Genomic DNA, 27,336 nt, shown 5'->3' with positions numbered 1-27,336 from the left:
GCTTGAATTAATCTTCAAATATAAACATAACTATCATCAGCTATATTACCCATTCTTACAGCTTAGTCTTGAGAAGTCCCCAGAACTACTCTGGCCACCAAACCACACTCTCTTTCAAGCAAACACGTAAGGCTTGATAGTCCTTCTGAGTTAAACGGTAACGTATCAAGGTGCCTACCATCACACCTCATTTGATTAAGCAAACTTCTTAGTCCTGAATTCCCCCTTCTTGCATTACAGCGAGTCAAATCCTCAGTACAGTCAACCCCCAGAATCAAAGAAAGTACACATATTGCTGGATAAGGCACAGCATCACATTTCCTCACTCAGTATTATCTCCTGCTCTGAATTCAAGTTCCTTTCAGACAATTTTTAATATTCATAACCCCAAACATTTTCAAGCATGTGTCATACACATGAGCATTTGTAACTGCTGTCGTATTTTGCAAGGTAATCAAAATAACTAGCCCAGATAGAGGAGCCTAAATGGTTTAGAAGACCTTCTATACAGGTCTGATTAGTAACAGCTTTAATTCACAATACCGAGGCAGGGAGAAAAAGGGGAGAAAGCTTAGAAGTCACGTCCTGAATGCCCAGTTCTTTTCATATTTAACTGCTTGCTGTCTGTTGCTATTCCTTCAGTAGTGAAGAGCTTCTCACAAACTGCTTTTTTCCTTCTGCTGAAGAAACAAACCCAAACTAGAGGAGTCCAAGTTTTGTGAAGTCTTGGTAGGCCTCAATACAGAAACTAGCACAGCCGTTTGGATCAGCTTCTTCAGCATCATACATCAACAGCACACAGAGCTGCAGGGTTTGCAGGCATGAAGCGTGGTACCACTCAGAGCCTCATGAGATGACAGCATTGCATCCACCACCTACTGCCAGAAGGGGATTCACTTTTCTCCCAGGTAAACATCACGTCTGCACAAAATCACAGCTTACTCTTGCCACACACACCCATCATGTCACACTACAATTAGTAAAGCACCTCCAATCTCAATCAAAAGATTACTGGAGCACTATCTACCCTAACTTTTCATATGTGACACATAAGAAAGTACTTTGGATGGAGCAATTAGAAAGACAGAATGTGTGTGTATGCACACGATTCTCTTCATCATTTCTTACCAGCAATTAAACTAGACTGTGAATGCAGTATAGAAACTTTGTTACTAAAAGAAATGAAGCAATCAACCTATTCCACTGAAACAGGACAACATGCAGGACTGGGCTCAAAACAAACAAAAACTTAGTGAGGGAAACGGAATACACAGGTTTTTAACTGGATACCAAGACCAATGGACGGCAGAGACAGAAGGGGATCAGACAAAACCCCCTGCTCACACAGGCTTTCCAGCAGTGCACAAAGAAAATAATCAAACACATGCATGTGCATCTTTCTGTTTATATCTGATTTACATAACACGGAGGAATTCCAGGCATGAACTTTTAAAAGAGCTCGCAGCTATCAGCAATAAGAAACAAGTTTGAATAAAGCTCGTCTAAGTCAAGCATATGCAAACAATTTATTAACTGATGCTGTGACTCTGAAATGCATTTATATATATACATATATTTGAAAGTCCAGACTAGATGCATGGAGCTCACTATATAGTATCAAGTAAGATACTAAAGAGAATAACTCTCTCACTCTTTTTTGTATCTTTCCTCTTCTCCCTAACTGTAACTTTCTCAATTTCAGAAACACAGCTTCAAAGAAAATATTAAAACTTATCTCTGTTGCAAGATAAAGTACAATACATTAATGTCCACGCAAAATAAGGATTGCTTTCTGGAAGCATTCACGCGTGCTGGTGACAGGTAAGCTTATGTTGAGCACGGAGTGTATCTTACACTATGAGCATTATGAAGGTTTTTAAGTCCCACAGCAGTTTTTTTAGTCTTAAATGCTCAAGATAGCTTCATGAGACAGAAATAAGTTTGCCAGCTTTGAGACTGAACTGTTTTTCTAGTCACAGGATGCAATGTTTACAGGTCTGCGCTTCAAGCAGCCTCAGACAGAGCGCAGAGCTGCTCTACAAGCGCAATGTCATGCACAGCTACCCAACACGGTTCTAATGCGCACAGAGCTCTGAAGAACACGTGTGATTTTATATAGTGACACTAACAAATCCTGTCCATGTTATAGCAGGCTTTCTCCCTTTTTTTCTAAACACAGTGTTACATGGAAGGGTGGACTTGATTATCAAATGCAATCACAGATACTTTCTATTCAAAGGTTTAAAAACAAAAAAAATACTCTCATCCCCCTCTGAGGAAAGAAGCCAGTCAAAACATTTCAGAAAAACAAATACCTTCGTGGCAGCAAAGCAGGTCTCATAACCCGAAATCAGCTAACACATTTCCTCAGCTTATCGTTCCCCCTCAGGAAGCCTCCCCCCAGCCTGGCGTGCAGGTGCAGAAGAGCAGCACCTTCCTGCATTTGTTTTATTTCACTCAGAATTGGCACAGTTACTTCAACCTGGCACTTTCATTCCTGACTCATCTCAAACACAAACAATGTTTTCCAAGGCTAATTTAGGACAGTCAGCCCGTTATCACCTCCATTAATTGCTACAACAAATCAACTGAGAGCCCACCACCTTAAACACAAAGAAAATCAAGACAAGCCTGCTAAAAGCTGCTGCAGTAAACCACAGGTGTAGCCAAGGGGAGGAAAATCTACTTTTCTTAAAATCTTACACCTAATAGCTTCTAGTTATTTATCATTCAGTGTAGTCCTAGACACTGCAATCAAGCCTTACCAAGCAAAAGAGTAAACCTGTTCATCTTTTTTTTTTAAAATCAAAAATAAAATGGTTAATGTACCTCACATATGAAACCTAACATGACTTCCGTGTTTTTGACAGAAAGTGTGTATCAGAAGTGGAAGGGGGAAGGAAGGAAAAAGAAAGGTTATTACTGCTGCAGCCTACTAGACACATTTAAAACATTCAGTGCCTCCCGCAAGCTATAGCTCTTTCCTCAGGAGGTGATCAGTTTAGCTTTGCCAGTGTTTTTTGACCTACCTTACGAGATCTTCAAGCCTGCCAGTGCTGAGCTCCAGACGAGCCCTCGCAGCTCCCAGAGAGCACCCTGCCAGCACCCAGAGACATCCTCAGGTACAGGGCACTACTGCTCAGTGCCATGGCACTCACAGGTAGCTCAAAAACATTCAGTAGGAAAAAAAGGAATGAAAAGCTAATGCCGATAGTTAATTTGAACCAACCAAACAAGAACACACCCAGAAAGAGAAACTTCTGGCAAAGGAAACCGGCAGGAGCTTTTATTGCGCTTATAAAGGACACAGGCAGGTCATTTTTCAGCTGGCCTGATGAAAGGCAGGCGAAAAGAAACATGAAACAACTTACAGTTCAGGATTGTGTCAAGCACATGGAGCTTCTCAAAGTGTTTGCAATAGTACAAGAAATGGAAAAAGCTTGAATATCCAACTTCAAAACTGAGGGGAAAGGGCTGTTTCTGCAGCCTGCAGACGACTGTCTGGAAACCTGAGGCTTGCCTCCAAATGATGAGAAGAACAGCAAGATGCAAGGTTTACTCACAAAAGAGCGACCAGTTGATAGAGTTAAGCATCTCCTTCAATCACGATCAAACAACAGCCTTCTGGGCCACCTGAGGTTTCTTCTACAGAGGGCAGAAGAACATCCGCACAGCTAACTAGCGCCAGGCTCCAAATCCCACCTCTTTCTCTCCAAGTTTACAAAATGTGATTTTTTTTTCTCGTCTATTGGATACTTAAGACACATCTGTGCCACAGGAGGCTCACGTGGGGTGACCTCCAGCCCCTGAGCACAGAAATCCCTCGGCAGCGCCACCATCATCAGGGGAACGCCCAGCCCAGGTGGCTGGGACCACGCCAGCTCCATTTTGACCTCTCATGGAATCACACTGTCAGGGCAGGAACAGGAAAAGAAAACCTATCACACCACTTTTCTACTTCATAAAAGTTATTCCTTTAGCAAGCTGGACAGTAGGCCTTAGTCTTTACATTCCCATTACTGGATTCACCAATGATGAATCCATCAAGACAGGTTGCCATCTTTTTTTGAAAAGAACATTTTACCTCAAGGTTTTATTAGCTTTCTAAAATCAAGCCCGCTGCTAAAAAGCGACAAGATGACCAATTACAGTATCCAAACTGAAAGCAATATAAGCTAATTTAGTGGATGGCCACAAAGATGATACGAGGCCTGTAGCATCTCCCCTATGATGAAAGGCTGAGAGAGACCTGGGTCTGTTCAGCCTTGAGAAGAGAACACTGAGGGGGGATCTTATTAATGTTTACAAATATCTTAAGTGTGGGAGACAGAGGGATTTGGCCAATGTCTTTTCAGTGGTTTGTGGGGACAGGACAAGGGGCAATGGCCACAAAATTGAGCGCAGGAAGTTCCACACCAACATGCAAAAGAACTTCTTCACGGTGAGGGTGAGGGAGCACTGGCACAGGCTGCCCAGGGAGGTTGTGGGGTCTCCTTCTCTGGAGATATTCAAGGCCCCTCTGGATGCCTACCTGGGCAGCCTGCTATAAGGAGCCTGCTTTGGTGGGGGGGTTGGACCCGATGATCTCTTGAGGTCCCTTCCAACCCCTACAATTCTGTGATTCTGTGATTGATGCACACACATCCCACAAATGAAATTGGAGGGCAGCACAGGGATCCACAACCTCCATTACACCATATTTCAACTGAAGTTCCCCAATACTGAGAAGGATGTTGGAATATTCCTTTGAGATATTCAAAGGGGTGGTGAGGCACTGGCACAGGTTGCCCAGAGCAGCTGTGGATGCCCCATTCCTGGAGGTGCTCAAGGCCAAGCTGGATGGGGCCTTGGGCAGCCTGTCCTGGTGGGAGGTGTCCCTGCCCATGGCGGGGGGTTGGAATTAGGGGATCTTTAAGGTCCCTTCCAACACAAACCATTCTGTCATTCCTTTTAAGGAGCTTGAAAACCTAATTTAAAGGGTACAGAGACTTATTTAATATTTTCCTTCAAACAATACAATACAAACATATCCAAAAGTAGTTAGGCAGCCTGTTAATTTTGACAGTTAGAAGAGGAAAAAAATCGCACAGACTAATAGGGCCTATTTTATGCCCTTTGGGGCACCAGCAAGGATCCTTCCTTATCCGGAGAGCACGTTCATGGACCTTTGTGCTAGAGGTTACCAGCTTAGCTTCATTAAGCGTCAGGCTTGCCAGTATTTCCTGGTGCACCTCTCTGCACCAAGGCCTTCTGATGTCAGTAGCAAGTCTTGCCTCAGAGGACTGAAGTGCAAAGTGTTTCCTGGACACCTTCAGCCACAGAAATGTAGTTTTAATGTTTAAGACAGGATTTTATCAGACTCAGCATTCTGCAGACACATTATTTTCATAAGCACTGATACAAAGTTTGACTTTCTGAGGAGAGTGAGTAATGTATCTTTGGCTCAGGAAAATCAACTGCCTTCTAAAAGGAGGTTCCTCTGATAGATGATTTAGTCTGTTTTAACAGCAGTGTTAAATATCAGATCAGAAAACATGGACTTAGTTGGACCGTAGTAACGATTTACCTATATGTGGGTAATGCTACACCACATTTCATCTTAGCAAATATCTTCCCAGACTTGCACAGATTTACGCTTAACTTTAAGCTGTCCAAACACAGCCTGCCCCTTGGACCAGCTTATATCTTACAGCCCAAGAGCGTGCTCTGAGCAGTGCTCAGACAACAATCTCCTCCGAGCCTCTTGTTTCTACGCTCATGCAATCACATCTTTTAACCTTTGGGCTTCAGTTATTTAACATTACAAGCTACCACAATTTAGGGAAGGAAAAAAAAAAAAGCAGCCAACAGCAATATACCACAAAGATTTTGCAAAGTACGTAGTATAGCTAAAAATAGTATTTCCTTACATGTTTTAAGGAGGCTGATACAGTAATACAGTAGATTATGAATATTAACAGGCACACATATACTGCAGACATCTGTCAATGCACTGAATTCAAGTCATGAACAGAAGTTACGTGCAAGCACTGAAAAGAAATGCAAAAGCCAAGCCCAAGAGAAAGAATGAGCATAACTAATGAAATAGTCCAGGTGACAAAAGTCGCCAAAAGACGTGAAAGAAAAAACACTGCAGGATGCAAAGAAAATATTGAAAACAACAGATGCTGGATTTACTGTCCATTAAAATAAATAGGTAAGAAAATTTGGAAGAAATGTTATATGTGTGTGTCTTTATATATATATATAAATATAAATATATATATATATATATCGATGAAGCTTAAGAATATGAAGAATTTATGACTAAAGAGTCAAACAAAAACTAACACTTATTCAAAACAAACACAGACATTAAAACAAACATCCAATCCAACAATAGAAAAAAATATTTTACAAAAAAAATTGCTGTGGCTTTCTCTCTCCAGTCCTTGACAGTCAGTGTGTGAGGAATCGCAGATCCCCAGCTATGGCCTTCCGACACTACTCCCAGCCTGCAAGATGTCAAGGTCAGGCATTTCCAGACTTCTTTATCAGGACAGTGAGGGACAGCAAATAACTGGCAGCAGCAATGGCAGCCTCCAGCTCGCTATAAGCAGAGGCAGCTCTTGGCTCTCTCTGGAACTGGTCATACTTTGAACCAGCTTGGCAAGCAGTAAAGAACTGTATTTTACAGTTTGGGACTCTCCAGTTTAAGTGGCTTGCTTGATCAGATGGTGTCTCATATTAAAGCAGGAATTAATTTGATTCAGTTGTAAGGGCGGGCAAGTGAGGAAAGCAGAAATCCCGGGAACCTGATGACAATGTCAGCAGGTGACACAGACGACCAATCCCTGTATCAGGAACGGGGAATCTATCCTCAAAAGTTTATAAGGAGAGCTGTCCTTACACACATTTGAGATGGCTATCACTGCATTGTTCCAAGCCTTAGGATGGGTCAGTCAGTAACGCTCTCTCTTCACCACCAGCAGTCCTAAGATGCTCCTAGCCCCTTGAGAGATGGAGAAAGCCACAGAGTACATGAGATGCAATCACAATGTTGCAATGCCTGAATCATTGCAAGCTAACTGTGAGCTCAGTCTGTATTTTCTTCCTTAAATTTACCAGATTAACTACTAAGCCTTCCATTTCCAGGGATGAGAGCTCTCATGTTAGATATCTTTCTCTTTTCACCAAGCAGACGACAAAGAAGCTGTTCATGTTCCGCCTGACATGAGGTTAGGCAGAGCTTTCTGTCCTTTCCCAAAAATTATCTGGAGGTAAAAACTTTACCTACCACCTGTCAATGTACTTTCCAGTCTCCAGTCTCCCAATTCACTTCCTTCTTTGTTCTGCTGATCTCCCACTGAGCTAGTCTTGGAAATGTCTCCAATGAAACCAAGATAGTATTAGGAAAACAGCTCATGCAGCATTAATGTTTCACTTTATTATAAATAACTTCAGTCTGATAGTCAACTGTTCCATTTAGTTTAGCCTCTCCAGATTAAGAACTATCATATGAAAGGAAACAGAACAAACAGATGGATACAGAAGTGCAGTTTGTCTCTTCTATGCTACTCTAGAAGTCCTGACACCACTCACTTTGAAAGTAATTCTATTTAAACAAAATATTACACGCCAGCAGGAAAAGGATTTAATGAGTGATGGTGAAAAAGCTGGTATACAATACCAAAACATGAATTTCCCCAAAAGGTCACACAACTGAAAATAAATAAAATCCTCTAGCATTTAAAAAATGTATAACTTGATTTTGATGTAAGCACAGTGTTTCTGCAGCCATCAGATAAGTGAGAATAGCTTTATTAAAAAGGACCTTTAAATGCAGTTTATTTCATCGGTCTTTTCTTTGCAGAGGTTGAACCATCAGGTTTCTCTCATCCTGTTCACGAACACTACTGCAGCCACACGTCTCTGATAACAAGGTTTTGAATTGACCAATTCCAGCATCTATATTAGATCGATCCTCATTGCTCATACCAATTTTCTATAGATAAGATTGCTCTGGACTATGCAGCAGATGGAGCAAGAGTTTCATTGTGAAGTGCTCTCGTGTATTTTCTTTTTTCATATGCATCTTATGTCCATCACTGGAAGACAGAACTCTAAAAAGAAGGCAGTCTTGTTTAATACTGACATAAGAGAAACAAATTTGAAAAGCTACTATATATATGTACACGTGGTTAAGACTGCTCAGAGACAGTATTGCTAATATTTTTTGTATAAATTTCATTGCGTTAAATGACTACAATCGTCGCTCCTTCTAGAGTCTGATCTTACGGAGAAAATACTATTTTAACTCCATCAAGTAACAATATTTTCCTGATTTTTTTTAACCACCAGTAGACAGTCCCTACTACAGTAATTGCATGGGGAAGAAAATCTGATTACTGTTAGAAAAAAATTTACTAAATAAAAACCCAAATGCTTTAGAGAATTCTATTGCCTTCAATCGATAACACTGTCTGGAACAGAGATGAACAAATACATTACACATGCAATCCATTTGGAGAAAACTACCACATCCTCTGTAAAAACTCAACATAGCATTTAACACAGTACCATAATTTCCCTGGCAAAAATCAGACTCTTCTTAATGTGCAAGGTTCTCTGAGTTTTTGAACTATGCCTCTGCTTAAGTAATGCCAGAAACATCTAAGAATTAGAGAGATTCTTATATACATCTGAGGCCAAGCATGCACTCTCGAAAGGAATTTCAGATATTTACTGTTTAAGCACAAGTAATTTACGCTGCTGCTACACATAGTGCAGTATCTCCTACACTTAGCTCCCCTAACTCCGCAGTTCTCTCACAATACATTCCTGACATATCAACTGACTTCACAATGAAAACCTCTCTCTACAGAGGACATTATAAAATTGTACATCCTTCCTGACTTATCATTGCAAAACCTTGGTTACTCTCAGCTGTCACCTAAGAGAATAAAGCACAGTAACTCTACTGGGGGGCAAAAGGAAATGTAAAGTGGGAAAAATACCGCACCTCTAACAGGTAAATATTTAAAGCTGTAACAATCTTTTTTGCTAGCACCTTCAGAAAGTGCCCCCAAAACAAAGCCTACTCCCCCAACCAACCCAACGCAAAGCATTTCTTCACTCCCTTTAACTTTACAACTCAGATCATTCCCATACTCCTTGAGATCCAAACAAAAGGACGTTGCTCAAAGAATAACCAGGAGATACACTACACAGCTTTAGTAAAGCTCTCTATTGATTTTGGTTATGTCATGAGCAAAACTGGAAAAGGTCCCAGAAAGAGTGAGAAGCACAAGGAAGCTGGCAACAGCTATGCAAGCTTAAGCACAAAAGCACTTAAGTAAGCAAAATGTGGGGAAAAACAAAGAGGGGAGGGGAAAAGGGTGATAAAAATAGGAAATTACAGGTATTAAGTGGCCAGCAGCTTAACGAACATGGATTGATGGAATCTCAGAAAGATGAATATTGGGAAATATGTAATGAAAAAGGGGCTGTGACAGCAGGTTAGCAACTATCACTAGGTTTAAAATGACCCTGATCAAATATTTGAGGGACTAAATAAGAAAATCGCTCCAAGTAATAACCCTTTAGAACACAATTAAGAGGCCTTCTCCACTCTGAAAAAGGTAGCTGCTTGAATGCAAGTAAAAGACATTTTTCTTTATTTTTATTTCACTCTCCTGCTAAGTACATGGCTGAGATGGAAAAGATGAGACCCAACAGTAGCAAAAGGTGGAAGCCAGGAGGAAAGGCTCCATGGGAGCTGAAAATAGCCCTCAAACACCGTGACTCAGGCTGTGTCTTCACTTTGAAGGTGTGTGTGTGTGTTCAGCGCACCACGAGCAAGGCGCAGGTCCTCCCCCAGAAGGGCAGCAGCACTACAGGTTCTGCCACGAGGTTAGCCTGGGGCAGGAGCCTTTCCTGCAAGCCCTGCTAGAGCCCCACCTATCCAAAAGCTCATCTGTTTTCTCCAACCACATCTGGCTAATACAAGATAGCACCTAACAACCTCGACTAATTTTGTCTCTACTTGAGATTTTAAAGTTATCATGCACTGCTATTACTTTGTAATACAAAAACAATTAGACTGTCACCAGTGATATTTCCATTATCTGCTCTCGCGAAGGACTGCCATAGGCTATCCAGTAACTCTGTAAGCTCAGCAGTACTTTCCATCAGAGACGAAGAAGCTGTGCCCTCTTACTTTTCAAGCAATCGACCTTACTACTATATTTGTTTAAAATACAGTACTGCAACACATCTAGGCAAAGCTCCTCATGTTGAACCTATAATGTATCATGTTTTGGGTATCATTCTCTGCTCAGGTTAGCATCTCTTATTTTGCTGCTTGTGTGAATTCCACAGGCCACGTGTTGCAAACAGGATTATTCTTCTGCTTGCTGCCAACACACCATGACAGTCATGTTAAACAAGGCTGACACCGCTCTAAGGTTATGGAAGGGTTTCCATTCTCTCCTCAGTGCAAGTCAACCTTGCTGATCTATCTTTACCAGAGAAATCCCTGGGACTCTGAGCACACATATCCAGCTAATATAGCTACTGGACGTTCAAAACGACTGAATTTAAAGAATAGTTTACTGCTCATTTTTTGTATGTGCTTCTTTGGATGTGATATACACCTTGGAATTGAAAACAAAGAAACTGCCTAAAGCTCACTCTAACCAAAAGTCCTCTCTTTCTGATACATTACCAGGCTTTTGAAATGCAGTGCTAAGAAACATGCAGATACGAAAAAACAGCCCCCCTCCTTTTTTGTTTTCCAAAACACATTAACACATTGGATTGTTTTATTATGAGTGTAGGTTTCTATAACAGAATCACAGAATCGTCTAGGTTGGAAGAGACCTCTAAGATCATCTAGTCCAACCTCAGCCCTAACACTAACAAGTCCTACACTAAACCAGATCACGTCCTACATTTTTTGCAAAATGTCACAAACTTGAAACAGTTGGCACACAAAGGGTCAAGAGACAGGGATACCAAGCACTTGTATCTTGATCAGCTCAGCAGGAGTCTTTACAAAAGTCATTTTGACGGCAAGCCACATTAATGCCAAGAAGGTAAGCAGAGCGCAGACCACTTCTGATTGTTTCACCCACAGCCTGCACCTAAGGTGTTCGACAAGCATAGGAATGGCAAGATAAAAGAAGCAAAATGACTTTTACTGGATCTAAATACAACAGAAAAAAAGAAGAAAAAGAAAAAAACTTGAACACACAGACACCACCTTTATTTCAGCAGAACAGAAAGCCTGCTTACCAATGATTTAAGTGAATGTAAAAGTGACGGTAGATCAGCTGCCCTGGTAAGGTGAAGAATTTTAGAGTAACAATGATCCTATGTTTTCCACAGACGCACAGAAAACCTGCACTTTGGGGTTTTACATAAGTACGCTCTATTGATCGATCATTACAGTCTAACCCATGGCACTGCTCCATGAGCACGTCCAGTCCATTGCCTTAAAGATTAATTGTAACCCAGCTGATTTTTAACTATGCGGATGCCTTACTACAAATGTAAACATACGTTTTTCAGCCTAAGTGGGTGTTTCCCATGAAAGCTTACATAAAGAAACCCCTGACTAAATGCTCCACTGAAAAAACTTTTTTCTACTGCCATGTCAGTTCACAAAGAAGCAGAGAGAGTACTTGCCAATGCTCCTGCCTTAAACTATTTTACCATGATTGTTAAAGCATGTTTGGTCACTACTTGGGTAAAATAAGATGAAATTTGGAAATGAAATTGGAATTTTTACCCATAGCTTCACTAGGATGCCCACCAGGACTCTGCCTAAACTGCATCATCACCATTAAGTTGTAAACTGACACAGATCTCAGCAATCCTTTGATTTCACCTTTTTTTTTTAAGCTATTTATTCTATTAAGTCAGAGAAAAAAAAAACAAGAAAACTTCTTTCTTAGATGAAATACTACCTTCTGCATTTAAAATTCAGTTCAGAACTGAGCAGAGAACATAAAAAAGTTGATTTACAATCTGAAAAAAGTGAAAAAATGTTAACAAGCAAAGGCTTGCTAGTAACTGTGGAGAAAGAGCTTATTATTAAAATTCAGATTCAGTTGCATTGTATTCATTACACTGAAGGATATGAATGTTTCGACGGAACTTTCCTGCTTTCTTTGTTGTTTTCAAAAATATTCAACTGGAGACCATTTCTTCTTAATTTACCACTACCTAAAGAAGAGTAAACATTTAAGAGTAAAGACCAAGAAGAACTACTGAAATCATTAAAAAAAATAGTGATAATGAAATTCCAGAAAGATAAAAATCACACACAAAAAGCAAGCAGTGTGTTTCCAACAACAGAAATCAACAGATCACGTCATGACCACAATACAAATAAGCTAAGTTTGAAACACACCACTGTCTGCAGCAACTTAGTCACAGCATATTTAACCTGGAGGGCAGCATAGAGCATAAACGTGTATTTAAAAAGAGGGGAAAAAAAGTCGTAGCTACTAATAGATAATATCTAAACACCAGTGATAAAATGCTTTCTCTGTGATATCACTAAACATTTGAAAGGTTTGCTCAACCTCTCAAGTTGTTAGTTGTGCAATTTGTGGTGCAAATAAAACCCTGAAACAGATTTCTTACAGATTTCTAGCTCCACGTTAAAGGTAAAATAATCTCTGGCCTAATTACACAATAGTTTCTCATTGAATCTGCTCTGCTGAAAAAGTTTTCGAAGTTCTCTCAAATACCAGTACGATTTCAAGAGTAGATCTATATTAAATTCTGAGAACAAGAAACCTGCAAGTGCAAATAAAAGTCACTGATCAAGAACATAATTTTAGAGAAATCCCACTATATGCACTTAAAATAAAAATGAAATATTACTTTTCTAGTGTTTAAGCTATTGGTGTGAGAATTTAGCAGGAGCTCCTTCAGCTCGACAGCAGCAGCTGTCGTGTAGTAGCAGTGTACCACATAGTAGAAACATTAATTTCCAAATAGAATTGGGTGCTACTAAAAAAAAAAAAAAAAAAGAAAACCACACACTGTCTTGACTGATGATTAAAACATTTTAAGTGCAGAGTTAGAAAATAAAAAGCTGTACTAACAAACAGTAAGTCTGCAGGATGAAGAAAGGATGATGGCAGAGGCACGCCCCCAAGGCTACGGGGAACTTAACCTCATTGTTCTTGTTACGCATTTCACTCCCCTGACCTTGTAAGTACAGTTTTCAGAAGACCAGCCACAAACAATCAAATGTTATGTTTACCTATGAACCTCCAAAAACCCATGAAGTATGAAATGACATCAGCAGTACAATCAAACTGCATTAACTCTTCTAAACTCTAACAGCATGTTCTTTTATGACACCTAGAAAGAACACTGAAGCATGAAATGAGACTGTACACAGGCAGATTGGTTCCAAAATATTTCCCTTTACAGAAAGGGAGAAGAAGGACACTAAACACGTGCATCACCTGTCCCAGCTGCAATTCACACAGAAGGTTAAACGCGAAGTGGTTAACACGCTTTGTAATAAAATGAACCTTGCTCTCCCCTTTGTGCTTAATGCTGGAGCTAAACATGTGTTTTCCCCCCACAATGTAGGAGGTTGCTCAAGACTTGAACCAAAAAAAAAAAAAAAAAGCGCAGAAAGAAAACACAAACCTTCAAAGTAAGATTAGGAGAGCATACCCTGTTCTTACCATTCAAACAAACATATGGCCTAATGGAGTCCTTATGATCAAGAAAATTCATCTTGCATGGAAAAAACACAGGCATTCTCCACTTTGCTAAAGCCCATCTCTTGTGGATAAGAAAGATACAGCTGTACTCTTGAACCCACAAGGCCTGGAAACTAGGCCATTCTTCTGCTTAAGGCACTGAAAGAGAGAATTCTTGTCAGATACTTTCTCCCACGCCCCCTCCGTCCAAATCAAAACCATGTGTTCTTATTGTGCAAAAGCAAATCCAGGCAAAAAAAAAAAATTAAACATGGTATAATTATTATTTCCCTGACCTCACCACTTCATTCCATCCTCTTATCTCTTGCCCCGTTCAATTTGTTTCCCTTTAAAAATGCAGCTGTCTCCCAGTCTCCACTATCAGCCAGCCATCCTTCACCACACCTGCTTTAGCTGGCATCTCAGACATCACCCTGCCCTCACTAGCCTGCAGCGGGGCGTGCGTGTGTCATAATTATCACAATTACTTCTATGATAATGTAGTCGATGGCAGGACTGTAAGTCGCTGTGTTATCGTGCCTTAGAACTCCCCCCTGCCATGACATCTCTTAATCGCTCTGATAGGGCGCTGGCTGGGTAAGGCAAGCTGCAGTTCCTACGTTCCTCCTCGGCTCCGGCCAGCCTTATCAGCCAGCTCTCCCGCCTTGTTTGTTCCTTCTCCTCCAGTAAACACGCGCCATCTCCGGAGCAGGATGTACCAACTTCTGCGTGCCTGAGAAGTACAAGGCAAAACAGTTCCCTGGGCCTTCTCGGAGAGGGGTGACGCCGCAGCGCAAAGAGAGTCCCAGCATACCTCCACAAGTAAGACTAAGAGCTTCAAAAGATTGAATTACATTTACCAACAAATTTAAATAATAATAAAAAAAAACAACTTATACCAGCCTACGAGGTCTTTATGTCAGAAGAAGCAAACTACAGCTTTCTCATTTTTATTAGTTTCACGAAGCAAGTGGCATACAGCCTACCACTGCAACTCCATGCATCTTTCCTTACATAGAACTCTCAAAAAGCATTGAAGATCGTGTATTACCTGCACATTTCTTTTCTTTTACTGTAATTCAGGAAGAACGTCCCCCAATTTAAGCACATCATACACGGCAATATGAAGGAGAAAACACAAAAGCCTCAAGAGCAACTCGATGAAAACAAACGAGCTAACAAGCTCCAAGCTTTTGATTCCTATCCCTCTCCTCCAGCCTCAGCAGAGATGGGAAGCTCCATTCACCCAAACTAACCCCAACTGCAACTGTCTGAATGCCCTGAAACATTACCTACAGCAGCCTACACATCACTATCAAGAGGAAACCATAGTTACACATACAAAATCAAATCGCAGGAAAATGTTTACTTTCAATACTACTCTTACCCCTCACTTTAAAAAAAAAAAAGAAAGCTGATAATAGGCATGAAAATAATGTTTACTGCACTGCTTCTACCCCTCAATTTTCCTCAGCTTTCCCAATAAACTATTCAATAAGAAAAAGTGTTTGACAATCATACTGTATTTTGTTTCCTTAAACATAGCTATGGTGAAAGAGAAATAAAATTTCCAGTGCAAAACGCTTATGGGCATATGAGTTAGAAAAATTAAACATCGCATTGGGAGATGAAAAGAATAGCAAAAAGGACAAAGAAAATGGGTGTGAATTTATATAATGCAGGGCTATCAGTTATACACATACCGACTGTTTCACGATGACTGCTCCCCTCCACCTGTTGTTTGTCCATTGCCATTGGTCCTCCTACCTTTCACTCAAGCTGGCTGATAAGAATTTATCAGGTAACCTGCTGCACGACCCTACCCCTTCTGGACTACTGTCAAAGGGCACTGTGGTGTAAAAGGCACAACCAGTTACGGAACCGTGCGCTGTTTTCACACATCCAGCCAGGAACCCTCGTAATTCTTCAAGGGGTGTATATTCTTACGACAGGTGCTCTGTCCAATTTTATTATTTCGTTCAAATGACAGAACACACGCTTGCATACTTACTGAGAAAAGTGTACATTGAAATATATATAAAAATACACGTAACTTTTTCTTTTCTTCTTAAAAACAAGAAAAAAACAGAACAGTGAAAGCAGCTGCCGAGAGACCGGGGGTGGCAGTGGTAGGGTAGTTCCCAATGATTTCATGCAACGATCTCACACCATGTGCAAAGCACAGCTGGACGCAGACGTAGATTTGTACTCAGACCCATCAGTCAGCTCTCTCGGGGATGCAGAGCTACGACCTATCCCTTGAGAGTCACACAATGGAGCAACATTTCTGAGGGATGGCCACAAGGAAGGAAGAAAAGATTGCTACCCAGAAGATCACCATTAACTGCACGACTTCTGAGAGCTTCGCTAATACATGTGCTTGGGAAATGCAGATATGCACTACAAAGAGGGAGTCAGTTCACCAGGCCGAGAACACTGGTACTTACCCTGCTCTAATTTAACTCCTGCTCTCCCAGCCCCTCTCTTTTAAGTAACTTCTCCCAGTAGTTGCAATGTCTTGCTACCCCAGCTACCAGAGCTTACCAGCTAACCTCTGCACATCAAGGCCCATCAGCACAAACACTCTGCCCGTCCATTAGTGCTTATTAACAGGAGGAAGCACATTAAGAGTAAATTAAGCGTCTCACCTCACCCTGACAGAGTCCATTTTAAACCAAGGAATTATGCTGTCCCCAAAGTCAACAACAGGCCAGCTCCTTCTTCCCACATTTGCCACTTTAGCCAAAGCTCTTGGGCAACAGCGACCAGCAGTACCCGAGGGGGCTTCCCCAATGCCCAGAGGGCAGAGGCAACAAACTCCTTGAGGGATCCCTGCCCTGAAACCCAGCAGACACCCTGCTAACAACAGCACAAGAAGCACTTTGTGCAGATTTGGGAACTTACTGCTGCACAGCTCTTTACAGGTTGCCTGACTGAGAATTATATTCATTAGCATTAGGTTACAGACTTACACCAAGATTTTCAGTAGCAAATGTGCAATTTTGAGGGCTTTGATAACCTGTACACACCTGATTTTTAGACACCCTTGCCTTCTCTGAAAGAAATAAAATATCCTTACTTATATCTAGTTGTCAAAATAGAGCATTCAAAACCAGCACATTTTCTAAATGAACTACCAACAGTTTAATTGAAGTTTTCATTCTACAGAAGTTGATGATATTTGAAAATATTTCCATTTGCCTTGCGTAAACGCACTTTGCAAGTCTTATGCGCTGTATTACTGGATATATGCATAAATATTTCTTATCTCTTCCTGTCATCTATCCCTTGTCTACATTCCTATATACATTTGAAATGGAAACTCCTAAGTAACATGCATCACTCAAATCTGGGCCTTGTCATTTAATTAAATCTAAATATTCATTTTCATCTCAAGGACTTGCTTCCATTCTGACACTAATAGAGGACTCATCAGTCCATGAATAAATAGTAAGGACAGACCAAATGGATCTCTACTTGCTTTAGGCTTTAACTAGGAACCACACAGACACTGACATGTCAATTACACTTCCACTGAGCGACTGAAACTAAAGCCTTCGTTTCTCTAACTGCATTTCTGCTACCTTCACCTTCTAACGCCTCTGCTCATGTCTACTCTTCATTTCACATAATTCAGTAACCTATTCAGCAGACGCTGCTTCTCTGGCTTGTACACCACGAGGCCCTGGTGCTGGCTGGAACCTGCAGCACTGACACGACACAACCGAGCCCTGTCTGTCGCGACCCACCTGCCCGCCTCCCTTCGCTCCTTTACCGATCGCTTTCCATCCAACTGCGAGCCGGGTAAAATTGCGTGTGTGAAATTTCATATGACCGCTCCTGCAACTCCTGGCGCTTTCCCGAAGGCAACTAATGATATCAAGGGCGCATTCCAAACATACCTCTTTTAATCTTGGTTCCCTCACCTAAGACGAAAATTTCACACCTCCCATACCACTGCCTACTTAAGTAATCACCACCGGCGGACAGGGCCAGACAAAGTCGGGGACTTTGGGATTTCTTGGGCACGCTGCTCTGACGGAGAGGGGTTATTTTCTGCAGGAAGACCGCCACAATGGAGAACAGCACTACGCTTCTACCAGTCCGGGCGGAGCGGAGGAAGGGCGCAAAGATGTTTAAGCCGCGCACAAAGGAAGACACAAACAATCCACTCGGGAGGCACCGAGGACGGGAACACGGCCTCTCTCCGACGCCACACGAAGCCAACCAGAGGCAGGCCCGCAGCCACAGGAAGGCAGGAGCCCATCTCCAAGGTGCACACCAAACAAAGGGCGAGCGCAGCCGGACGCCAGCCGGGGCCGAGCGCCAGGCGGGCGGGCGGGTGCCCGGGCAGGGGCGGCCCGGCCCGGAGGCCTCTTCCCCGGCGGAGGGCCGCGGCCAGCGCCGTGCGGCGGCTCGGCGCAGGGCAGGGCAGGGCAGGGCGGCCCAGCGAGGCGTGCAGCCGGCCCTGCGGGCGGGGGGAGGCCCGCGGGGCCGGGGCCGGGCAGGGCAGGGGGGAGGCAGGCAGGCAGGGAGCACTCACGTTCTCCGCGTCCCGCTCGTTGACGGTGGGCAGCGGCGTGCGGGTGGACATCTTGCGTGCCGGGAGGGGGTGCTGGGGCCGCCCGCTCAGCCTAGGCCGCGCAGCCCCGCCGGCAGCCGGGCGGGCCGGGCCTCCTGCCGCCTGCCGGCCCCGCTAGGCGCCCGGCGACATGGCCGCGCCCGCCCGCCTCGCCGCAGCCGCCACCGGGCTCCGCGCAGCTCGGCCGCCGGCCCCTCCTTCTCCTCCCGCCGCCCGCTCAGGTGAGCGGCCGGCAGCGCAGGGCGGCCACGGCGCCTCCTCGCAGCATCCGGCGGCGGCAGCGGCTCCTCCTCCTCCTCCTTCTCCTCCTCCTCCCGCCGCGGCCTTCCCCGTCCCTGCTCCTCCTCCTCCTCCTCCTCCTCCCGCTGCTGCTGCCCGGCCTCGGCCCCGCGGGGCTGGGGGGCGACGCAGGGGGGCTGGGGGCAGCGGGACGGGGGTGCCGAGGCCGCCCCCGGGGCTCGCTGGTGTGCGGGGCAGGCAGCGCTGTGTGCCCGCCCCGGGTCGCAGGCTTCGTGGGGGAGGCTCGCGAAGCCCCGTGGCAGCACCTGTGCGCATCTAGGCGTGCGTGTGCGCCTCGGCCGGCCGCCCGCACCCAGCCCGGGCCGACATCAGGCCGGCGGGGCCGTGCACCGCATCCCTCCGCTCGTGCCCGGGCAGCACGCAGTCCTTGAACGCTTAGCCGCTGACCTCATGTACTTAAAATTAGAAACACACGCGCATTTTTGTCTCTGAGAAGTTGCTGGTGTTTACGTGACAGCAGCTTTTGCTGTAAAACCAACCGGCCCCTCTAAAAATAATCCGGAAAAATGGAAGAGCTCCCCTCCACCAAAACCAAAAGAAAAACAATGTGCCTGAATTTCCATTGCAACGACTCAGGATTCTCATAGCTGAGTTTGTAAACATGTTAATAAATTCAGCAAACAATCCTTGTTTTCAAAGATTGTATTTACAAAAAATATTCCGGAGTGCACTTGATACGTTCCACACCTATCTCCAGGAAGCCCTTATGCACTTGCGAAAGGAAGTACTTTGTTATTTTTTACCTATAAATGTGTTCAGTTCCGGCTGATTTACCTCTGGTGTCATTCACGAGGTACCCCAAGCCTGAAAACAGCCTCCAACTGCTCAGCCGACACCAGTTTTCCAGATGTTTGGGAAAACAGCTCTTCCTCTGCTGCTGACACACGCACACACAAAGGACATCTCCGTGTTAGCCCAGTCTCTCTTTGCACACTCAGCATCACGTTGCTCTGAGCATGCATGATTTGACTGTCTGGAAAGGCAGAGCTTCCCAGCTAGTCCTCAGCTCAAAGCGTCTGAAATCTTGGTGAGGGCCTCAGCGAGCTCCTAGCTCATTGCTGGCACTACTGACTGCGAGGAGACTTTCACAGTCCTTCATTTTTATGGGAACAAAATAAGCCAAGATTGGGTTTACTCGGGGTAAACAACCATGGTCTCACCAGCAAGCCAAAACAAGTTTGTTGACAAACTGGATATTAACCCAGTTTGGTTGCTTAGCTCATCAAAATGCGCTCACTTTTATCCCAAATAAGTACAAGGCTGTGTCTAGGGCTCTGCGTGGGGCCTGGCTCTGCAACCCTTCCTTGGTCGCTGCTCCCCCCGATGCCAGCCCGTCGTGGTATATATAGATTTGTCTGTGCGCTTGTGGTCAGAGAAGAAAGCAGTGTAAACTCAAATGTTTTCTAAATGTATTTAATGGCACCACTGGCTAAGGGAAAGCTTAGAAAGACTTCCTGCCTTGCAGGTTTAATGTTTTGGTCAGTAAGACATATGAACATGTTGGGTCATCAGAAATTAAAAGTACATAATAATTCCTGTTATCTGCAGACCTGCTTTGCAGTTGTTTTGGCCGTGGTTGTTACTCTTATCATCTGCGTCTTTCACAGTAATAAGGTCACTCATTTGTTTAATAGCTTGGTCTAATTTTTGTTGGTTATTATTACAGGCCTCTCCACCCCCCAGTGAGAAAATGCGGAGACGGCGGCTGAGGAGCTGCATGGAGGAGAAAGCAGCTCCGGAGGTAATGCTGTCATCCCTCACCTGCTCTCTGGAGAGACAAAGCTCAACATGGGCAATGGGCTGAGCACAAAAATAGCCTGGAAGAAGGATGCTCTGAACTGTCAGAGACCTGCCCTAAAATATGCAGAAAGTTATTGCTGCTCCAAGCAGCATTAACTCCCACTCCATGCCCAGCGTGAGTCACGAAGCGCAGGCAGGGCTGGGATGCCAGCAGCAGCAGAGCTCTGCGCTCAGCCTCTGCAGGGATGGAGGGCTGCGAGCAGCACGCTGCAACCCAAAGCTATCGTTTGGCAAAGGTGGGAAGGCAGCAGGAGTGTTGCTCTTGGGATCCGTGTTTTGAGAGGCTGGAGGAAGTCTTTACTTCTCCCGTCACAAGTGAGAGGAACAGACTCGTGTAAATAGGCAGATTTGGGATGGGATCTCAGCTTTTAGCCCAAGCTCTAAGAAACTTGCATAGGCCCCTACTCGAGCCCGGGTGAGTACCTGTTTTTGTTTTATCCCTGGCTGCTTGTTAGGCAAAGGAAGAGGAGGCAGAGTACAAGATGTAAGCTCCTACGCCATTATTATTCTGAAAAGTGCTAATTCTCCGCATTTTTCCCAGAAATAATCACTTTTATTTATGACCAGACAACTTTGTTTTGTGAGGAAATTAAGGTGTCAGTAGGCTCTGTAGGCACTTGTCCATCCCAAGGGGACCTCCAGCAATGAGTCAGCTTCAGCTCCTTGGCTCATAGGCAAACAGACTCATTGCCTTGTGCCTTGTTGAAGCCAAGCCCAAATGCCGTGTCCTTCAAGAAGCCAGCTGGCTGCTTCTGAGGCCCACTTTACTTTACTTTGTGTTCTCAGGGATGTGCCGGCTGGGAGCCACGTACAGGCAAGCGCAAGCACAGAAATGGCTCCCCAGCATAAGCCTACTGCCTTGGGACCTGCCTGGGATGGCCGGGAACCTTCTACATACTGTGCATTAGGTAACTGGGTTGAACCACAGGGTTGGAGGATGGATGTTCCACCACCTTAACCCTAAATGAGTATTATCCACAACTGTACTAGCAATTTCAGGCACTAACCTGAATGAACTTTTTTCCCCAAAATTTTCCAAATCTGATTCTCAATATCAAATGAGTGAGGCTCAGAAATAACACAGGAAAATGTGTCCACATGAATGTGAACAAAATAGACCTAAATCTTGGTCTTTATTGCTTTTCAGTATACCAGAATATCTACTATATAGTGAAAAATAAAATGAAAGACCTGAAAAAGGAAGGTCCTGAGGGAATTGGCAGGTGAAGTTGCTAAGTCACTGTCCACCGTATCTGAGAAGTCATGGCAGTCCAGTGAAGTTCCCATTGACTGGAAGAGGGGAAACATTGCCCCCATTTTTAAAAAGGGAAAAAAGGGAGACCCAGGGAACTACAGGCCAGTCAGTCTCACCTCTGTGCTGGGCAAGATCATGAAGCAGTTCCTCTTGGAAACTGTGCTAAGGCACATGGAAAATAAGGAGGTGATTGGTGACAGCCAACATGGCTTCACTAAGGGCAGATCATGCCTGACAAATCTGGTGGTCTTCTATGATGGGGTTACAGCATTGGTGGGTAGGGGAAGAGCAACTGACATCGTCTACCTGGACTTGGGCAAAGCATTGGACACTGTTCTGCACGACATTGTTGCCTCTAACTTGGAGAGACATGGATTTTATGGATAGACCACTTGGTGGGTAAGGAATTAGCTGGATGGTCACGCTCTCTTAAAGACTCATGCTTGAAGGCTCAATATCCAGGTAAATCACTGAGGTGATTCCCCCCCTGTACTCTGATCTTGTGAGACCCCACCTGGAGTTCTGCATTCAGCTCCAGAACCCCCAGCACAGGAAAGACACAGACCTGTTGGAGCAAGTCCAGAGGAAGGCCATCAGGGTGATCAGAGGGCTGGAGCACCTCTCCTATGAAGACAGGCTGAGAGAGTTGGGGTAATTTATCCTAGAGAAGGGAAGGCTCCAGGGGACATTATCGTGGCCTTCCAGTATTAAAAGAGGGCCTACATGAAAGCTGGGGAGGGACTTTTTATGAGGGAGTGTAGAGTTAATACAAGGGACAATGGTTTTAAACTAAAATAAAGTAGGTTTAGATTTGATATGAGGAAGAAAATCTTTCCTATGTGGGTGGTGAGGCACTGGAGCAGGTTGCCCAGAGAAGCTGTGGATGCCCCATCCCTGGAGGTGTTTCAAGGCTGGGTTGGATGGGGCCTTGAGAAACTTTGTGTAGTGGGAGGTGTCCCTGCCCATGGCAGGGGGGTTGGACTAGATCATCGTCAAAGATCCATTCCAACCCAAATCATCCTATGGTAAAATTTGTAAGAAGTAATATACTTCTATCTGTATGTAATAAGACTGTAATAGCATTAACTCCTGAGGTCATTACCAACTACTGATACAAGGCTCCATGGACTGTTTACTTTCATGAAAGATGACAAAATTATACGTATGTAGGCTTTGTAAATATATTATTAGTTGCAGTCAAGATTCTGTTTTTGCCACAAGAATCATTAGAAAGCACAGCGTTGGTGAAAAGTTATACTTGAGCTTGCCCCCTATACTTTAAGCTTCCAAACAAATCTAAAAAATTAAATTTAAAAAAAGATTATTTTTGAATTTAATAGGAATACACAACTACTGTGAATGTTTTATTGTGTGTATGCAAAAAGAGGTTTACATAGATTTAACAGGCCAAAACTCATCTCAAGGTCAACTGTACTGAAATTTGACTGTAGTTAAGTTTGTCTCTTTACATTTTCTAGGTAACTGAAGATTTTATTGTTTCCATACCATTATAAGGAACTGGTATAAGAATGTCCATGTAAGAACTTAATGTGAAAACAGTAAATAAAAGCAGCATTTATCACAGGTTGCTCTGGATCCCTGGGAGGAGTACAATAAGATCCTAAAAGCACTTTGTATTTACAGAGCTTTCTTGCACTTGTAAATCTCCAAAGCCTCTAAAACAATATTAGCAAATCTGTTTCACAGAAGGAAGGGCACCAGAAAATGAGCTGCACCCTTGAGGAACAAGCCGTGAGGGCAGTCCTAGTTCATTGCCAGTGGTCTGAAGGAGGATCCCCTTGTCCCTGGGCATGCCTCTGATGGTCTGAAAAACAGAAAAGGGTTGTAAATGGGTCCTAGATTGCTAAAGAGCTCTGTACTGCATCTTAATAATCATTGCTAAAAGTAAGTAGTTGAAACTGTTGTCTTCAGCTTTGATATCTCATCTTTCTTTTGACTCCCCCAGTCTCTACAGCCACAGCCAACTCCTTCCCACATCTGAAGAGTTTCAAAAAGGAAACTAGCAAGCCACCATAGCACTGAGGTAGAACCACAACAAAACCTGGGGCAATGGCAACTGCATGAATTTAAGCACTTGTTTTCATTTTCCTCTGCCATTTTTGACTGTTGTGGGTTTCAATGGTGGTTTCAAACTCACTTCTTAGAAGTTTCATTTTCTCTTCTTCTTGTAGCTTGGATTTAGATTAAGTATAATGGTAGAGGAGGTAAGGCTTGAATCATTTCCATGCATCATCATTGTCTGTATCTTTTTTTCTTTTTTTTTTTAACATTAACATTCTTTGAAAAAACTACAATACCTACCAGCAAGTAATAACAATGAAAAGATAAATTTAGGTAATATAGTGCATTTGAAACATCTGTAACATAAGGCAACACTTTGGTGTGTCTTTATCTGAAAAATATTTATTTGCTATGAAAGTAAGTTAAAGAGTAAAATAACTATTTAAAGCAGGTACTTCCATGATTCTTATCAAAGCTGTGCCTGAGCCTGCCACGCAAGACATAGTGTGCATTAGTCTTGTGAAGCAGGGAAGCTTCTCTAGCTGTTGCTACAGCTGTAGGCCTGACAAGCAGAGAGGAAGCCAGGGACAAAGGAGACAGCAGACTCTCTATAAGTAGTCCTTTGGGACCCTCTGGATACAGATTTAAAACCAGATTTAGATAACCCCAGGAGATGGGGCAGGATGGCAGAATGCCTGCAACAAGAAGCCTGGTGATCTGCCATTGATCTTCAGAGGGCCATCAGAGACCAGAAGTGGGGGAAGAGTTGGGAAAGGCAATTAACCTAAGTGGTCACAGATGTTCTCACTCTGCATCTGCCCTCTGCAGACATCAGTGGTGTGGTTTCTGTGGAAACAGAAACTGTGCTAAATGGAGCTGCTGTCCCTAGCAGGATCTGATTTTTCCAAAGATGCATGTTGCGGTAGCGCAACAAGAGCTTGTTGATGCAGAAAGGTGTAAAACTATCCTGCAGTAGCACTGTGTATTCAGACCCAAACTAGAATGGATTATTATCTAGGAATAATTTCAGGTTTTGATAAGAATTAATCCAACAAATTATTCTGATGCAGGCAAGTCTTTAACTACTACAAAAACCCTATGTAATCTTGAGTGAGTCTGGGGTCATTTCCAGCAGTCCTTTCTCTCCCATTATAAGCTGACCAAAGAAGGTGCCATGGATGAAGATTTTAAGATTACTTTTTGCTTTAAGGTTTTAGCTAAACTCCTGACTGAAAGATTTAAGCATGTGAGTGTGTCTGCGTGAGTGAATTTATTTATTTACCTATTAAGGACAACTTTTATTTTACTATTATTTCTTATTTTTATAATATCTTATTTGGTTAAGATACCTTGCTGAGTGGACTGGGTTTCATTTTTTACTGAGTCATTCTGCCATTTTCAAATGTCTTGGGAAGTTGGGTACTTTTTTTTCCACCTCCCCCCGAAAAAATTGCAGTGCCCCTGCTTTGTTTTATGCTGACGGCATTAAATTGGCAGAATAGTCATAAAGATAATTGACAAAATGACAGGATGGAATAAAATGTTGGAAGGAAATATCTGACTCAGGCATTCTTGGACTTTTTAACAGTTAAACCACAATGGCCTGTTGAAATGAATGAGTTACTCCCACAAGAGAAAGTAAATTTTATCCCTCCCTGAACTTGATTGTGGAACAAAATGGTAAACAACTGCTTACTGCCACGAATCATACTGACTGCGTCTCACAGCAGACTGAAGGCCGGATTGAAATTTGTACCGACTTCTCTGAGGTTATCGGGAGCAGAGAAAGGCCATCAGACATCCTGTAGCAGCAGCTGAGCCGGAGCTGGTAATATCCTTGCCTGTCATGGCTTTACTGATGGATATAAAGGAGGAAAGGTTCTAGAGATCTCCTTCAAAGAGCTTACAACATTTAGCAAGCAACTGCACTGCTGGCTAGAGCCTTGTTGTCCAGAAGTACTTTAAGGCCTCATCCTGTGCGTTTTCAGGGCGCGTTAAATATCATATTAAAATGCACTCCCCCCCCCCCACACACACACACGATGTGATAAGTGACCCTGCAGGGCCTTAGTCTGCAACCAGTGCCATCACCTTGCACAAACACATCGTCTTGCTCACCCAGTCTCGGAAGGGAGGCTGCATGGAAACAGATACAAGAACATGAAAGGCAAGAAAAGAAGCACAGCGTTGGATTTAACATTTTAAATTAGCTGGAGAAGAAAGAAAGAAAGAATGGCAACACAATTCCAGAATGAGCTAAAAATAAACCAAAAGGTTTATTTTTAGATGTGCCATGCTATCCAATAACAGCTCAGCTTTATGGCATGTAGAAATACGATCCAGATTCTGATTTTGGTTATATTGCTGGGAGTTTTCCATTGACTTCGAAGATGCTTAATATTTTCACCAAAGAAATTTGATCAGAATCTGGCCATAGATCTATTACTCCTTCATGTGATGCATTTACATGTGAGTTTTAGTGGAAAAAAAATTAAAAAAAAAATAAAAATTATGAAGCAATATACTGATATATCTTACAGTTGATTTTTTTTTAATTTTAAATGATTTTGAGGGTCTTGAAAATGAGCAGTACTATATGTATGCTAAGCATTATTATGTATTATATAAATGCATAATGTCAAGCTTGCTATTTTCATCTTTGTCCACAGCACGGTCATTACATATCTGTAGTAGGAAGAAATGCAACACTGTATTTAATAAAGGTAATGGATTATGTTTGTATTTCATGTTGTTAAGTGATCCGCTGCTTCCCACATCTAGGTCACGACTCAAATCCATCGGGGTCAAGCGTGGCCAGTCATTAGTATCTGACACCCAGTATGCTTCTGCTGCTACAGAAGAAATTGTCCCCTCTGTAACTCATCAGCTCCGTTCAGATCCCAGGAAAATGCTCTGTGGTGATGCCAGTGATCACACGGGTGGAGGAAAATGCCAGTCTTTGTTCTGGAATATCCTGTTCAAAACACAGCTAAGCAGTGCTAGTGATAGTGATGTAAAATAAATTAAAGACACACAGCTGAAATATCATAAAGTCCAGCACATTTTATGAGCACTAAAAAAAAACTAACTAAAATAGAAGAGAGTAAGTTTAGTAAACCAATGGTTTACTTAAGAAAATATTTGTTTGTTTGTTTGTTTGCTTGTTTTTTAACAGAGATCTGATATGTTTGGCATGAAGCATGGGTCAGAAGATCTCACTGGAGTACTAAACCAATTTTCCAGTAAGGTCTCCAAGTCCAGCTTTGAGAACACCAGAGTTTATTCCAGTTGCAAAAAAGGTATACAAATTTTTCAGGTTAGATTTGTGTCTTAAGCCTAATGTTTGGCATTTTTACTGCATTGCTGATTTTGCCCCACAGCAGCACATTACAAGTCCACCCGACCAAATCTTAAGGCCTTCTGGTCATTTGTTATGGAGCTCTTACTGGAAACAAAACTCGCAGTAGTTTAATCCTGACGGATAAAAAGCAGCTGAGCACGCGCCCTTCCCTCTGATTTCCATCGCAGTTGTTGCTGAGTAAGGGCTGGATAGGGCTCCTGCTCCCGCGTCAGGACTGCTGACACGAGCACGTGGGAGGAAGATGAAGCTGCGCGAGGGCAGACTTCACTTCAGGAGCTGGTCCTTTCTTCTTTCACACGGATGG

General features: G+C 43.2%; 1 protein-coding gene and 1 long non-coding RNA gene across 14 annotated transcripts in view; one reads left to right on the top strand and one right to left on the bottom strand.

Annotated features, from left to right (window-relative positions):
* The window catches only part of MARK1 (microtubule affinity regulating kinase 1), a 58,306-nt gene extending 39,721 nt beyond the window's left edge, over positions 1-18,585 (bottom strand). For 4 of the 10 annotated variants that reach the window (XM_080584301.1, XM_080584303.1, XM_080584308.1 and 1 more), the window contains exon 1: positions 18,256-18,584. In XM_080584301.1, the coding sequence (XP_080440427.1) occupies positions 18,256-18,306 (51 nt within the window). In that variant the 5' untranslated portion in view covers positions 18,307-18,584. Of the gene's footprint in view, positions 1-2,315; positions 2,505-18,255 lie in introns of those variants that run through there. The other 6 variants (XM_080584307.1, XM_080584306.1, XM_080584305.1 and 3 more) reach the window with 4 other exon arrangements.
* Positions 17,617-26,778, top strand: LOC308191663. 4 transcript variants are annotated; one of them, XR_013948188.1, is made up of 5 exons: positions 17,617-17,986; positions 20,261-20,335; positions 21,181-21,302; positions 21,542-24,917; positions 25,260-26,778. It is a non-coding gene; the product is annotated as an uncharacterized lncRNA (long non-coding RNA). The 4 variants fall into 4 exon arrangements; XR_013948189.1 differs by having other exon boundaries at positions 21,181-23,693; XR_013948190.1 differs by having other exon boundaries at positions 21,181-24,741.
* Positions 26,779-27,336: the final 558 nt, after the last annotated feature.

The sequence above is a fragment of the Anser brachyrhynchus genome (assembly GCF_964034855.1).
Source record: "Anser brachyrhynchus genome assembly, chromosome: 3".
Lineage (NCBI taxonomy): Eukaryota > Metazoa > Chordata > Aves > Anseriformes > Anatidae > Anser > Anser brachyrhynchus.
This window is presented reverse-complemented; position numbering and strand designations above follow the sequence as displayed.